The following is a 16,232-nucleotide window of genomic DNA, read 5'->3' as shown; positions in this document are numbered from 1 at the left end:
TAAGCATTATACTTCGCATATTCTGGAAGTATATGAATTGGAAGTGGCTGACCTCAATTACAGGTGTCAGCATCTCATTTGATTTATTCTCTTTAGTAAATGCCAGGCACTGTGCTAGGTACTTTATATTTGCATTATCTCTTTAAGTCCTCATTGCATACTAGTATCTGCACTTTATGGATAAGAACACTCAGGGTTAGAGAAGTCACATAAGAAGCCAAAGGTGACAATACTATTAAGTGGCAGGAGACTCCAGAGCCCATGTCATGAATCATTATATGTTACATTGTATCAACTGCACAGGAACACACTGGGTATCTATATTGTTCACAATTTCTGGAAAATGTTAATCAGGACTGAATATTTTTGAAGTAGTTCACTACCATAAAATATTTACCTTGGGGCTTAGTTTGTATCCACTAAGTTAACTTGAAGTTGAAGAGGAAAGTCCAAGCCAATGATATAGGTGCACATTTTTTTTTAAGGCTTTCACTTACTCAAATGCATATTTCAATCATTTTGAAATGTGCATCACTTCAAGAGTGCAATGTTCTTTATAATTTTTAATTAATAAATGTTAGATTAATCTGTAATTGGTGAAGTTTTTTATTCAAGTTTAGAATTTTAAAAAATACATCATGCCAAAACAAATATGCAAATAAAGGACTATCCTCACACGTTCTCTACAACCAAAGATTATAAATAGATGGTCAGGCTAAGTTGAGAACTCATTTTACCAGAAGAGAAGGAAAAATAACTTGTTTAGTATACTCTTATAGAACTTTATTTATGTGACCTTAAACATGCTAGAATGTGCTAAAATATAAGAAAAAAGAAGTTGGCCTGGAACTAAAGAAAGTTCTCTGATAGCAAAGTGATTTTTGAATCTTGTTTTATGATGAAAAAGCTAAAGATCAAGGTGTAAGAAATGCAGTGGTTAGTCATGTTTATGTTTTCAAATCAACAATGATAAATCAAATGGGTTCATTGATCCCAAATTCAAACACAACATAATCTAAAATAAAAATGGATGTAAAGATATTTTAATAGGAGTCTGAATATTTGAGACAACTAAGTAAACTACACCCTCCTTTGGCACACTTAATGATTACATTATTATTTATTTTCTCAACTTGAATAATCAAACACATGGGTTAGATTAACAAACTTTAGTAGTGGTGGAACTCAGAGACTGGAAAGAGACATTATGGATACTCCTCACAGCAGTCTAAGTATTTCACAGCATTAATAAACTGCATCTGAAGAACAGCATTCTATGCTACCAGGAAAACAAAACAATCCCAGACTTTCCACAGGCAATAGAAACTTAGCATGCAAAGAACAAGTCACTGCAAAGAAGCAAGCAAGAAATGCCTCTTCTACAAAGTAACTGTTCATTGACCTTTGGAAGCTTAAAGGATTCATACTAGTGTCACCAAAATGAGTGATACTCATAGAACACAATGTAGGTAAACAATTCTCCCACTACCTAAGAAAAAGGTTTATTATTATTCTTTAATGTAAAAAGTTTATTCATAAGATAGACTTAAGAATGCAGAAAAGCTTGATTTTGAATCCCTGATCAACCAAGGACATTACCTTAAATAGTGAAAGTTTAAAGAAGACTGGTGCTCTTTTGTCACCTAGTGTGGTTGACTACTTAATGCTGCAGATTCCAGAGACTTTTAAGCACTTACCAACTGCTGCCTCTCTAATCTATTCCTAATTAGTAAGGACACCTATCCAAGTCCAGCCATTGTAAATCTTCCAGCCGTAAGCCATACAATTATTAAAGGAGAGGAAGAGTTTTTAGCTACCCTCTACAAACTGTCCTACCATAATCAGAGAACCGGAAGTGGCTGGCCTCAATCACAGGTGTTAGTATCTCATCTGATCTACTCGGTACTCTGTATGATGTTTGTGCCATGGCTGTTCTAAAATAGAATTCCCAGGATTAGAAACATTGATAATGGAATCGTCTATACATTATTCTGACATAATTTTTAATGTATTTGTTGGTTTGGTTCAGAATGCAGTTAAAGACAAAGGTATTTAGGAATATAATCTATTGTACTAATAATAAGATACCTAATTTGAGGGTTTGGTAAGAGGGACTACCAAAAATTACACCCCATTTTTCAAACAAAGGAAGTAAAAATAAAGAGCACCCTGTGGTCTTCGTTAGTTATATTAGTTATTTTAAACCAAAAGATGTTTATAATTCAGCTTAATTTATATTCAATTACTACAACTCAGTTTAATTTATATTTTTAAGACTGCCAGCCACCAGAAATGTGAGAGTAATATTTTAATGAATAAATTTTAATAATTTATAAACTACCATTAAAGAGCCCAAGCCTTCAAAGATCAATTTAAAAAGTACCTTTAGGAGTGTCCTTGAAGATCTCCTTGGCCAGTCTGTAAGTATATATTCTTTTCATGGTTTTCTCCAAATATTTAGTTGCTTTTCCAAGTTAAAGTCATTGATTAGCTCAGAAAAGCAAAATAATAAAGTCTTTCTAGGTGTCCCATTTGTTTCCCCTTAAGCCATTTTACTGAGCAAAGTGCAACCAAGCAACTGCTTATTTGTATTTATTATGTAAGAAATTTCAAAAGAAAAAAAGATTAATTTTTAACTTGAAGTTACTGTTGTCTCATCAGTCCTGTTACAGTTCAAGTAGGAACATAATATCCCAAATAAGACTTTTTTGTTTTTGCTTTAGAGACAGGGTCTCTGTCACCCAGGCTGGAGTAGTGTCACAATCTTAGCTCAGTACAACCTCCAACTCCTGGGATCAAGCGATCTTCCCACGTCAGTCTCCTGAGTAGCTAGGACTACTACTGTTTTTAAATGTTTTCACAGAGATGAGGTCTTGCTATGTTGCTCAGGCTGGTCATGAACTCCCGGTTGCTCAAGTGATCCTCCTGCCTCTGCCTCTCAAAGTGCTGGGATTACAAGCATGAGCCACCAGACCTGGCCTCCAAGTAAGACTATTTAAGTGACTCAATTAATTAAGTATCTCTTATGCTTAACAAGAGTGATTAAAACAAAATTTCTTAACCTTTTGTGTAACACATAATGTTAAAACTTCCTTTTAAATCATGCTGGGTATCAAATTCTCTGGGACTTGTGCAGTGCTTGGATTGTCATATTAAAGATGAAGTATGTTAATTTAAAGTGACAGGAATGAAATCATTCTGAAGGGAGCAGGGCAAGGACATATGCATCATGCACTGAACCTTTGTTCCTGAAGCATTACTATGGATTTTGGAGCATTAAGTAATTTAAAGCACATGCTGCTGAGTCAGTACCTGCCAGAAATCCTAATCAGAAGATGAGAAAAAGAAAAAACATTGACATTGTTTGATTATATGAACAAACTAATCAAATATACATATCACAAAACATAATATACAAAGAAACAGTTAAAACCTGTAATAATATCACTGAACACCTGGAAGTAGGAAATGAGGAATACATAGAAATGTTTTAGATATTATCTGCTAAGCACAAAACAAAACAAGGATGTCTCATTACTGTTTCTATATATAATATTTTTTTAACTTCATGGCAAATAGTTGCTTTGCCACTCATATTAATATAGGCAATCAAATATGGATGAGTTCAGATAATTAGTAACTACTCTAAGAAAGAGTACAGAATGGCTCCTTAGAAAAAGGTCTCCTCCAAAATTATGCTGCATTAAATAAAGTGATATCCACATTGGTATTAAAAAAAAAAAGCAGTCATCCTGAAGGCTGGCATTTGGACAAGCAGTTGTTGTTAGCTAATTTAGCTGGGTACCACTCCAAACTATTTTCAAATATCAAATGGTTTTAAAGATTTTTTTCAATAAATAAACTTCACTGACCAGGAAATAAAATTTGACCTATATTTACCATCCTATTCTAACCACACTGCATAGCATTGTAAAATTTCTTGACTGAAAAATGGATGCTATTAACAATTCACAAGCCTACAGCTGGAACTTATGTGACAGAGCCCAAGGGATTTTACGGCACAGGAATGAGATGAATCACTGTGAACACAGGACAACTCAGATATGTGAAATCGAACTGGAGGCCTCTCTTTAGTTAATGGACTCGGTATTTAACCTGGGCTAGTTGCTCATTACAGAGATAGCACAGGAGATTTTTATAGCTAATTAAACTGGGAAGGAAAGGACTGTGGAGAGAACAATTACACAGAGGGTATACTAGTCTGCAGCTTTTCAAGTAAACGAAGAAAGAAAATCATATATATGATAGCAGAGAACTCCTTTCATAAACTGAGTAAAGGGCTCAAATTCATGCAAAACAGCTATAATTTGTAGAGCTAGATACTTTACCTATTGTCCCAATTTTACTGAGAATGTAACTGACAGAGAGGTTAACTGGTCTCTTGCTCAAGGTTACCCATCAGTTATGTGGGAGAGCCTATATTTAAATACAGGACTGTCTATACCCAAAGTCCACACTCTTCATCCCACTCTATTACACATAAAGAAGTTCAGCAATCCACAAGACTATGTTTTTCATACCAATTCAGCATACTTTATAACATCTACTAACCATTTACACACAGCTGCCAAACAGAGTACTGAGATACTCAAAATGGAAATGCCTTGGAAAATATTTCAGATACCAAAGCCAGATTTTTTTTTTTAGGGTTATGGTATATAAAAAAGAACTAAAGTTGCTAATTTGAAAGAGGAGCTAAAACTGAGTAAATGTTTTTAAAATAATTTAAAGAACTTTGGATGGGAAAGAAGGAAGATGGCAAAATCTGTAACTAAAAATAAAACAAAATTCCAGCAGGTGTGAAAGGATATGAAATGTTGAATTTGTTCCTCAATTCACTTTTGTAAATTAATTACATTCTTTTTTTTTGAGACAGAGTCTCACTCTGTTGACCAGGCTGGAGTGCAGTGGCACAATCTTGGCTCACTGCACCTCCGCCTCCCGGGTTCAAGTGAATCTCCTGCCTCAGCCTCCCAAGTAACTGGGATTACAGGCGCCTGCCACCAAGCCCAGCTAATTTTTGTATCTTTAGTAGAGTTAGGGTTTCACCATGTTGGTCAGGCTGGTCTCGAACTCCTGACCTCAAGTGATCTGCCTGCCTCGGCCTCCCAAAGTGCTGGGATTACAGGCATGAGCCACTGTGCCCAGCCAGTAAATTAATTACATCCTAAATTTTGCTTGTCTAAAGACTATAATGAGCAGCTCCATTCAAATGATGCTATATTTAACATATAATTAATCAATATTTGAAAGAGTTAATAAATTGTTTAGTTTATAATAGTAAATTGTAGAGACAGGATTCCAAATTATCTTAAATACTACATGATACCACCTTTCCTATGTCTAATCCAGTTGTGTATACGACCTCTTAAAAATTTTACTACCTTACCTAATACTGTTTGCTCAAAAAAAAACCTTGATTATAATCAGCAAAGATCCAAGTTTTCAAATACAGGTGACAGTGCTTACTTTAAGAGTAATGGCTTCAAAAAAAAAAAAAAAAGAAAGAAAGCACTTCTGAAGATGTCAAGTGGTGCTCATGGTATATGAAACAATAATGGAGCCAATAACAGTAAAATTGATATTCTGATTTTTAAATTCAGGTATTAAAATGTACATATCCCATATTTTCTTTCTATAAAATGAAGTGTTATGTGGTTTCTCAGGTTAGTATGAATTTCTAGCTGTACTTTATCAAAGCAGAAAAGATTAACTTCAACTCTTACCAAAAAGAAACTGAAACATCAAGGTTTTTTTTTGAGCAAACAGTATTAAGGCAGTAAAATTTTAATAAAAGGTCACATAGACAACTGGATTAGACATTCAGAAGGTGGTATCACATAGTGTTCAAGAGAATTTGGAATCCTAGCTATATGATTTTAGGCTAGTTACTTATCTTTTCTGTACTTTTTCTTTTTTTTTTTTTTTTTTTTTTTTTGAGACAGGGTCTCACTCTGTCGCCCAGGCTGAATGCAGTGGTGCAATCTGCAGCCTCTACCTGCTGGGCTCAAGCAGTCCCCTGACCTTATCCTCCTGAGTAGCTGAAACTATAGGCATGCATCACCACACCTGGCAACCTTTTGTATTTTTTTGTAGAGAAGGGCTATTGCTATGTTGCCCAGGGTGGTCTGGAACCCCTGAGCTCAAGTAGCCTCCTAAAGCACTGGGATTACAGGCATGAGCCACCGTGCCCAGCCCCTATTTTCTCAATCCGTAAAATGATGATAAAAATAGACAGCTTAAGATAGTGGTTGTGTGCACTAAATGAGTAATTATGTATAAGCCTGGAACATAATAAGCACTCAAAAAGCTTCTTATTATTGACAATATAATTCCCACAAGACAAATATAGTCAAGCATTTTTCATTTAGAAATTTCACTTTTCTTTTCTTGCTTGAGACGGAATCTTGCTCTGTTGCCCGGCTGGAGTGCAGTGATGCCAATCCAATTCACTGCAACCTCCGCCTCTCAGGTTCAAGCTATTCTCTGTCTCAGCCTCCCAAGTAGCTGGGATTATAGGTGTGCACCACCATGCCCAGCTAATTTTTAGATTTTTAGTGGAGATGGGGTTTCACCATATTGGCCAGGCTGGTCTGGAACTCCTGACCTCAAGTGATCCGCCTGCCTCGGCCTCCCAAAGTGCCACGATTACAGGCCTGAGCCTCTGGGCCTAGCCCAGAAATTTCACCTCAAACCAAAAAAACAAACCACTGACAACCAATGAGTGAAAATGGGGTTTTAAAAAAGGGCCCAGTCATCATGCCCAAAGTAACATGTGACTTTGAAATATCTGTGAGGAACTTCTGGCTTCAAGGAAATATTTTTATTCTCTTGGCATCTGTTACAGTGTTTTTAAAGCAAGAATTTCCCTATATAAAGAAAAAGAAAACAGAAATGATATACCCTACTTTAAAAATGGGATAGGGCAAATGAAAACAGATAACAAGAAAGACTAATAAAATTATATTTACATATTCATATTTAGCCAAAAACCTGAATAAATATATTAATTAACCAAGAATTTCCATTTGAGTGGTTTCAGGTCTCTGGAAGCCAAGAGAGAGAGGGAAAGACATGGCTAATTAACAATGCAGAATTACATGTCATATTATAACCTGTTATCTAAATTTGACTAGAGTAGTTCAAATAAATGTGGAGAATTCATCAAACCCTGTCGCACGAGACTCTTAGTACCCTATGTCCTAATTTACATTTCCTCAATCTTCAAAACATTTAACTCTTAAAAGACAGAAAATTTCTTAACAACTTACTATATATGTCAAGGAGTAAAACTACACTTGACCTTATTCTAGGGTCTTATTTTATCTGAGAAATAAAGTAAATAATTAGAACTCGAATAAAGCACCAAGAAGTATTACATTATAGGAAAAAATGTGTTCATATTCTCTTTAGAAGAACCAACAATTTCCCCCAAAAGGAATGGTATTTTAAAGTTAATTTGTTAATATTTTCAAAAAGACCTTTCACCTAGTAAAAGAGAATGTAGTAATATTAAAGCTTTGATTTTCAACTATGACTTCCATCTGTTCCTCTACTAATCATATTGTCTGTTATAAACACTATAATCAATACTTCCCTTTCTTGGTTTTGACTATACTTTTATCTCTTTACAGATAAATGTGAATAACATTTCATTTTTATTTGATGTAAAATGTTTTCTTGTTCCATGTAAACAAATATTCTTGTAGGTAACATAAAGGAGGCAGAAATAAAATACACATTAATTTTTTCTTCGAAGTTTGAGAGATTGTCAAGGTTCTGAGGGGACTGTAGTTACAAATAATGGAAAAACTCAATTCAGAGGCAGTATTTCTGAAACGTTCAGGGAGAGGTTGGGGGAAAGGGGAATCAATAGGTAGGAAAGAATAACAAATCTATTCTCTAAAAAAGAAATACATGGTGGTATGATGATAATGAACAATTAGTTTCAATAGACAATTTTATTGCTTGAAAATAGTGTATAAACTATAGCTTTTAGAAGACATAAGGGGATTGAATCCAACGTTGCGGAAATTGGTATTCCTTGCTTAAGGAACAATTTCATCTATACCAAGAAATTTTATTCTGTGACTTTATAAGAAAACATGGTGATGTTTGATGTGGAGAAAGTTGTCTATTACATGCAATAGAAACAGGAAATACAAAATATAATTTCTATCTTTGGTTTGCTGAGGGGAAAAAAGGGGTAAGAGAAAATGGGAAAATAAAGAAGGCTACAAACCACTTGAAATAAATCATGCAAATAAAAGAGAGCAACTAAATGATTACATGAAAGAAATATTTAACAATAATGTAAAATAAAGCCTCCACTTAGAAATAATTGCTTTGTTTTATAGGCCAACTAGATGGTAAAATCATAAAAGATGATAAATGAAACAAAGAAAAAATATAGTTTTCATTAAATAAATAATCCAAATTCATGAAATGACTGTATTGACAAATTGTTAGCAGAATACATGGATACTAGGGGAAGGTGCTTTTTTTTTTTTTTTTCACAAGAAGGATTCAACACAGGAAGGTGCATTTAGAAAGAATCTATGACATATTACATTAAAACAAAAGCTGGCCGGACATGGTGGCTCACGCCTGTAATCTCAACGCTTCGGGAGGCCGAGGTGGGCAGATTACCTGAGGTCAGGAGTTCAAGACCAGCCTGACCAACATGGTAAAACCCCGTCGCTACTAAAAATACAAAAAAATTTAGCCAGATGTGGTGGTGGATGCCTGTAATCCCAGCTACTCAGAAGGCTGAGGCAGGAGAATCGCTTGGGAACCCAGGAGGCAGAAGTTGCAGTGGGCCGAGATCACGACATTGCACTCCAGCCTGGGTGACAAGAGCGAAACTCCATCTCAAAATAATAATAATAATAATAATAATAATAATAATAATAATAATGCCAGAATATATTTTGTATTACCATCTCTATAATAATGCTAATAAGCTATTTATAATAATTTTCAAATGTCTAAGAGAAAATCCGAACTCTTTCAAGATTTGAAGTTTTAAACTTTTAAACCTAGTCTCATATTTTCAAAATAATATCACTTATCTACGAAACATATTCTTAAAACCAGTGGTAACCATAGCTGTTACCATTCTTTATACAAGACCTATGATAGTAGATGGTTTGGAAATGCAATAGACTATGCAAGTGCCCATAATAATGTATTTCATAACTTTTCTACAAGGGAAATTGCTAGTACTCTAAAAGTATTAGTGTCCATTAACATAAAGTAATAATGGGCTCTGGAAAAAGATTCAACTACAAATTCAAAAGCTGCTTAATTAAATTCAGTTCTCACTGACTATCAGTTGAAATAGTAATGTCTCATTTACTTCTTACAGGGAACCTTCTAGTTAATTAAACAGATCAGGAAAAAAATATTTTAGCAAAACATGAAATAACTATCTAATTATTTGTCAATATCAGTTGCACCACTCTTTCCTATTTTGCATCTGGAGGTTCCATTATTCGGGTAGAAATTTAAAACATCCCAGGAAAATATTATTTTTATATTTGTTCTTACTTTCAATGACAAAAAGGCTGAAGTTTAATTCAATTAGAAGGCAATAAAATAAGCTAGTGTTTGTTACTGGTCAAATTTTGGACTTTGTTAAATGGTGTGCTAAAAGTTAAGATAATGGGGGCTAAGACAATAGGAGTAAATAATTTTTTCTCTAAGATTTAATAGATAGTTTATCTTCCAAATTAAAAAAAACAGAGGGAGAGGGAAAAAAATTATCCACTTAAAAATCAAAGCAAGTCTAAAAGGAAATTCCTCTTAGGTGTTTAGCTTTCTAACTACATTTCTGGCTATAATGCATAAAATTACTATAATATCATTACACACAAATCTGTTTTTTTAACAGAAAATTGTCTTAGAATTCATATATTCTAGAAGCAGCTACTTAAGAGTTAAGATTTTCTGAATGAGAGAACAAAAGAGTCATGAAGATCTAAAGAAAAATGATGGTGGCTCACACCTGTAATCCCAGCACTTTGGGAAGCCGAGGCGGGCGGATCATGAGGTCAGGATATCGAGACCATCCTGGCCAACAAGATGAAACCCCGTCTCTACTAAAAATACAAAAATTAGCTGGGCATGGTGGTGTGTGCCTGTAATCCCAGCTACTTAAGAGGCTGAGGCAGAAGAATCGCTTGAACCAGGGAGTCGGAGGTTGCAGTGAGCTGAGATGGTGCCACTGCACTCCAGCCTGGCGACAGAGCGAGATTCCATCTCAAAAAAAATAAAAAATAAAAAAAGAAAGAAAAATGAAAAGACTGACAGTTGAGAAAGTACTGACAGTTACAATTATCAAGCGAAAGACTTCATACATAACAAAAAAAATGGAAAACTTTTAAACTGATCAAACAATAAATGAATTTATTCATTACATAAGGTTTTATTATTTTTTTTTTTTAGTCCTTTATCTTTTTTTTTGAGACGGAGTCTCGCTCTGTTGCCCAGGCTGGAACGCAATGGCACAATCTTGGCTCACTGCAACCTCTGCCTCCTGGGTTCAAGTGATTCTCCAAATAACCAAAAAAAGTTATTTATTGCTTGGTGTGGTGGCTCACGCCTGTAATCACAGCACTTTGGGAGGCCGAGGAAGGCAGATCACGAGGTCAGGAGATTGAGACCATCCTGGCTAACACAGTGAAACCCCATCTGTACTGAAAATACAAAAAAAGTAGCTGGGCATGGTGGTGGGAGCCTGTAGTCCTAGCTACTCGAGAGGCTGAGGCAGGAGAATGGTGCGAACCCGGGAGGTGGAGCTTGCAGTGAGCCAAGATTGCTCCACTGCACTCCAGCCCAGGCGACAGAGTGAGACTCCATCTCAAAAAAAAAAAAAGTTATTTATTAAAATGAATTTGCTATAAGTTATTACTGACTTAATGAGTCAGACCTCCACCAAGGAATATGTGATTGACTACTGTAGTTGATTTTTTGCAAGTCATTAAACATTTATTGTTGCCTCCTGTGTGCCAGGCCCATGCTGGACTCTGAGTGACACAAAAACAGGTAAGATAGGGACCTGACCCTCCAAAGACTCTGAAATCAGAAGTGTTGCAGTAAATCCTCACATTGGATAGGGTACTTTACCATAGATAAAGCAGAGACACCAAGGATCAGAGAAAAGATGAAGCTGTCCCAAAGCAGAGTTAGGACCTTGAGCCGAGGTCTACCTAACATCTAGTTCAGCACTTTTCCTTTTTGATCATTTTTTTAGAATATGTGACTTTAAAAAGAGGATATTCACAGATGGAGGCATTTTAAGGCACTGTGCCACCTTAATAGGAAAGGTAACTTTTAGGCAGGTGGCCTTAGCTGAGATCTCTCTCAAATCTTAAGGCAGCTACTCATTCTTTTCACTTGTATAAAAGAGCTCAACACTTATCTCTCCACCTTACCAGGATATGGAGTTTTATGTAATAATGCAGGAATTGGCACATTTCTGCAAAATCAGTTTTTACTAACCCTGACCTCTCCCCATCTAGACCCTCTTTTGTGATCCTGCCTTTTCCAGCCACTCCATGATTTTCCTTCTGACTTCCTGTTCATTGTGCTTTGTAGAACCATGCCTGGCTCTTTCTTCTTTCTGAAGTGCTTTCTTCCTCCTCTGTAAAATTGACCCTTTACTTTTCTTTCTGACCCTGTGTAATATTTTCTTTTTGGAGAATCTGGCCTGAAAGGAAAAAACATGTTTGACTGCTTTATGAGATAATAAAACTGAAAGTCTCATTTTCTATACCTAAGAATAATTTGTTATATTATTTATTCAGGTATAAATAATTAAAAATAAGTATAGTGCAAACTTATAGGCAAATCTGGAGCAGTCTTCATAATTATTACAAAAGCACTACAAGGACCTTTGTAATTTTCTAGTTAAGATTATTGCTAGACACTATCATAAAGTCTGAGAAAGGTCAAATCAGGGAAGCGTTTTGTAATAAATGCCAATACAGTATTGGGGGGCTTATTAATCTGTATGATGACTATTGAGTTAACATTCAAATGTCAACAAACACTGAATTAGCCCTTAATATAAACAGGAGGCAATACATGAGAGTTACCTTACATGGAAAAATATAGAACCTTCTGCCTCTTTCTGTAGAGGGATGTAGAGGCACAGACCCCCTAACCTAAGCATGCTCTTTTGATAAGATAAACAGATATTCAGTGATTTCTCACACATAACTATAGAGGAACTTAAAAATCTTCTTAGTAAATGATAGGATATATGTATAGAAGTGTCATAGTTTGCTCACCTTTCCATCAAAGCGTTTTATTATATATTGATCCAGACCCAAGTCTGTAAAAGAAAAGGAAAAAACATTTAGCTACTGATTATAAATCAAGTGAAATATATAAAATGACAGCTCTTGGTTTTGTTTCCAGTCATTCAATTAAAAGTACAAAACATTTATTCAAAGGCCACAGGAATGAATATTTTGCCCCACTTTCAGATTTAAAGTGTGAGTGCTAAGAGATACCAACCCTTTTATTTTACATATCAGAAAAGTAAGGCTCTAAGAAGGTAAAAATGTGCAAACCTATTCAACAGTAGAGTCCAGTTAGAACTCTGGACTCCTCCCAAGGTGGTGCTCTTTTCATTATATCAAGGTGCTATATTACTTTTCATTAAGGTAAGGAATATTAGTTTAATCTGAATGCATAATAATTTTTTGTATCAAGTTCAAAGAAAATAATTAAACACCAAAAAAAAAAAAAACTATTGCAGTACACCTAAACAGACACAAACAGACCATCTTAATATTACCTTTTAAAATTAGGTTAAATTTAAAAATTCACTTGGGAATACCTAGCTTTGGATTCTGTGCACTGTGAAAAATTAAGTGACTATGTTCGGTGGCATTGAGGGCAGGGATAGTTTTGTCTTTGCACATAGCTTTATCCCCAGCATTTAGAACAGTGCTTGATCAATAAATATCTGTAAAAGAATGAATGAATAAGAAACAGTCCTTGCCTTGAAAAGTCACAATTTAGTTAGAAAGACATACGGATATAACAATTAACATTACAAGGGAGCATACAATTAGTTCAATAAAAGGGTGCTGTGGGAGTTTTGAGGGTGGAGAAATTAGTACTCAGTTACACTTATTTTCTTGCATAATTATTCAGTTCTTTTCTTTCAGTTGTCACTAGTTCAGGCCCTTACCTCACTATGCCCACAGTATTACAATCATCAGATTATCATTGCTCCTAGAAAAAGCTTTTTGCATTTCTAATTTAAACATTTGGTTATACATTCTTCTTATCTGAAATGTGCCTCATCTTCCAGAAGCCAGCCCTAAACAAACTGAACCATTGACTGTAAAAGAAACAGATAATTTAAGACACAGAAAGAAATGTTAGAAACAATTTTAATTTGCAACCTGACAGACATTTAAGAGAGTGTAAGTCATAAAGGCTGATATTTATCAGAACAGGCTTCTGATAAAAGAACAGAGAACAAGAAAGAGTTCTAGACAATTAAAACTTTGATTGCCTATCTCCCCCTATTTTTTATTTTATTTTATTTATTTATTTATTTTGAAACAGAGTCTTGCTCTGTCACCCAAGCTGGAGTGCAGTGGCACGATCTTGGCTCACTGCAACCTCCACCTCCTGGGTTCAAGTGATTCTCCTGCCTCAGCCTCCCAAGTAGCTGGGATTACAGGTGTGTGCCATGATACCTGTCTGATTTTTGTATTTTTAGTAAAGATGGGGTTTTGCCAGGTTGGCCAGGCTACTAGGTCAGGTCTAGAACTCCTAACCTCAGGTGATCCACCCGCCTCAGCCTCCCAAAGTGCTGGGATTACAGGCATGAGCCACCGCATCCAGCCCTATTTTTTAATATACTGTCAAAAGATGAGGATAAGGTAACCTCTCAAACTACTGCCAAAGGACAGCGGGATAGAAAATAGAAAATATAAGATAGAATTATAGAAAACAGAGACTCAATCCAAGAGGTTTAGTATCCTACAGGACCTTTCTCATTCAGAAACAGGGAGAAAATAATCCAAAAAATACTAGCAGAAACTTTCTCATAACTATAGAGAGACAGACTAAAAGACCTTACCAAGTGTTCTAAGCATATTAAACATAAAAAACTACCCACACTTCAGTGTATGCTTGTGAAATTTCAGAATACCAAGGATAAAAAAATCCTAAAGATTTTCAGGAAAAAATCTTCCTGGTTCCTTACAAAGGCATGAGAATCAGAATAGAATCAGATGTCTCACAAGTAAAACTTGGTACATCAACTAAGGCAGATATATGCTTACTAATTGCATCAGCACTGTCCAACAGAAATATAGTGTGAATAACAAATGCAAGTCACATGTGTAATTTAAAATTTTCTAACAGCCATCTTTAAAAAGGTAGAAAGGAAGAAATTCTGTCATTTGAGGCAACATGGATGCAACTGGTTGACATTATGTTAAATGAAATAAGGCAGGAACAGAAAGTTAAACACCGCATGTTCTCATCCCTACATGGAAGCCAGAAAAAGTTGATCTCATATAAGTAGAAAGTAGAACAGGGTATACCACAGGCTGGGAAGGATAGGGGAAATGGGAGGGACTAGAAAAGATTTGTTAAAGGATACAAAATTACACCTAGATAGGAAGAATAAGTTCTAGTGTTCTATAGCATTGTAGAGTTAACAACAATATTTATACAGTTTCAAATATCTAGAAGGAAGGCACTGACACAAAGAAATGATAAATGTTTGATGGTGATATGCTAATTACCCTTATCTAATCACTATATAAATTATATGTATCAAAACAGCACTATGTACCCCATAAATATGTACAATTATTATGTCAATTTAAAAATAAGGTTAATTAATTAATTAATTTTTTTTTTGAGACGGAGTCTCACTTTGTCACCCAGGCTGGAGTGCAGTGGCATGATCTCAGCTCACTGCAACCTCCACCTCCTGGGTTCAAGTGATTCTCCTGCCTTAGCCTCCTGAGTAGCTGGGACTACAGGTGCGTGCCACCATGCCCGGCTAATTTTTTTTTTGTATTTTTAGTAGAGACAGGGTTTCACCATGTTAGCCAGGATGGTCTTGATCTTCTGACCTCATGATCCGCCCGCCTCAGCCTCCCAAAGTGCTGGGATAAAAGGCGTGAGCCACCGTGCCCGGACAAAAATAACATTAAAATTTTAAAAGGGCAAAAAGAAACAAGTGAAATTAATTTTAATACTTTATTTAACTGAATATATCCAAATAGTATCATTTTAAGTAGCAATCAAGAGAAAATATTAATGAGATATTTTACATTTTTTAATACTACATTTTCAAAATCGGGGTGTATCTTGTAATTATAATACATCTCAACTCAGACTTGCCACATTTCAAGTGCTCAGTAGCCAAATATGGCTACTGGCTACTGTATTAGACAGCACAGGTTTTAGGTTATCAGGGCAATACCCAGAATAACTCAAAATGTAACTTAAAATTTTAAAGGTGGTTACTTCTGTGACATGAACTGTGAAGATGGAGAAGATGGAACACATTTATGTTTTATATTTTATGCTCTTCATTATAATTAAAAAAATGGTGACGGGGAAGGGGCATGGGAGGACAGCCTGGCACTCACTGAGAATTATTGTCATTTTATAAGCAAATACTGACATGAAGTAGGCCGAGACTTTCATTATTTCAAGTTGAAAGAAATGATTATTTCACCTTGTTATGTTTTGATTTATTTACCTGCCAAATGAAGGAGATGGTTGGATTAGATCAGTTCTTAAAATGGTTGGAAGTGGAGTGTGGGGAATGTGGATGGATGAAGTAATTCAAGCTATTGTCCCTAACTACTCCTCTAGAAAATCTAATAGGCCCAATTACTGGGGGCAGGGAGAGCATGGAGAATGAAAGGAGAAGAAATAGCATGTGTAGTTTAAAAATAATACTTAGGTGACTTCCATATGACATTTCCCTTTCAGTTTGCTACCCAAACCTTTTGGTCCCAGCTTAGAAACACCAGACTATAGCTATGTTGTTTTCACTGAGATGTTTCCTATGGTTTTTAAACTTTTATTCAAAGAACTTTCAGTCATTTAATTTAATGCTCATAGTGTGATATAAACACTACCTTTGCCTTTTTATTGATAAGAAAGCCAAGGCTCAGAAGGTTAAATGACTGTTTTTTAAATTTTAACTCTAATAA

At 35.3% G+C, this 16,232-nt stretch overlaps 1 protein-coding gene across 2 annotated transcripts in view; it reads right to left on the bottom strand.

The window, feature by feature from the left end:
* MICU1 (mitochondrial calcium uptake 1) overlaps nucleotides 1-16,232 on the bottom strand; it is a 260,294-nt gene that overhangs the window by 154,092 nt on the left and 89,970 nt on the right. The window contains exons 5-6 of one of the 2 annotated variants that reach the window (XM_019034765.2): nucleotides 12,315-12,358; nucleotides 11,564-11,731 (exon numbers count right to left, since the gene is read on the bottom strand). In XM_019034765.2, the coding sequence (XP_018890310.2) occupies nucleotides 11,564-11,731; nucleotides 12,315-12,358 (212 nt within the window). The remainder of the gene's footprint in view (nucleotides 1-11,563; nucleotides 11,732-12,314; nucleotides 12,359-16,232) is intronic. The other variant, XM_004049577.4, reaches the window with a different exon arrangement.

The sequence above is a fragment of the Gorilla gorilla genome, chromosome 8 (assembly GCF_029281585.2).
Source record: "Gorilla gorilla gorilla isolate KB3781 chromosome 8, NHGRI_mGorGor1-v2.1_pri, whole genome shotgun sequence".
Classification (NCBI taxonomy): domain Eukaryota; kingdom Metazoa; phylum Chordata; class Mammalia; order Primates; family Hominidae; genus Gorilla; species Gorilla gorilla.
Note: the sequence above shows the minus strand (reverse complement) of the source record. Positions and strands in the feature narration are given on the sequence as shown.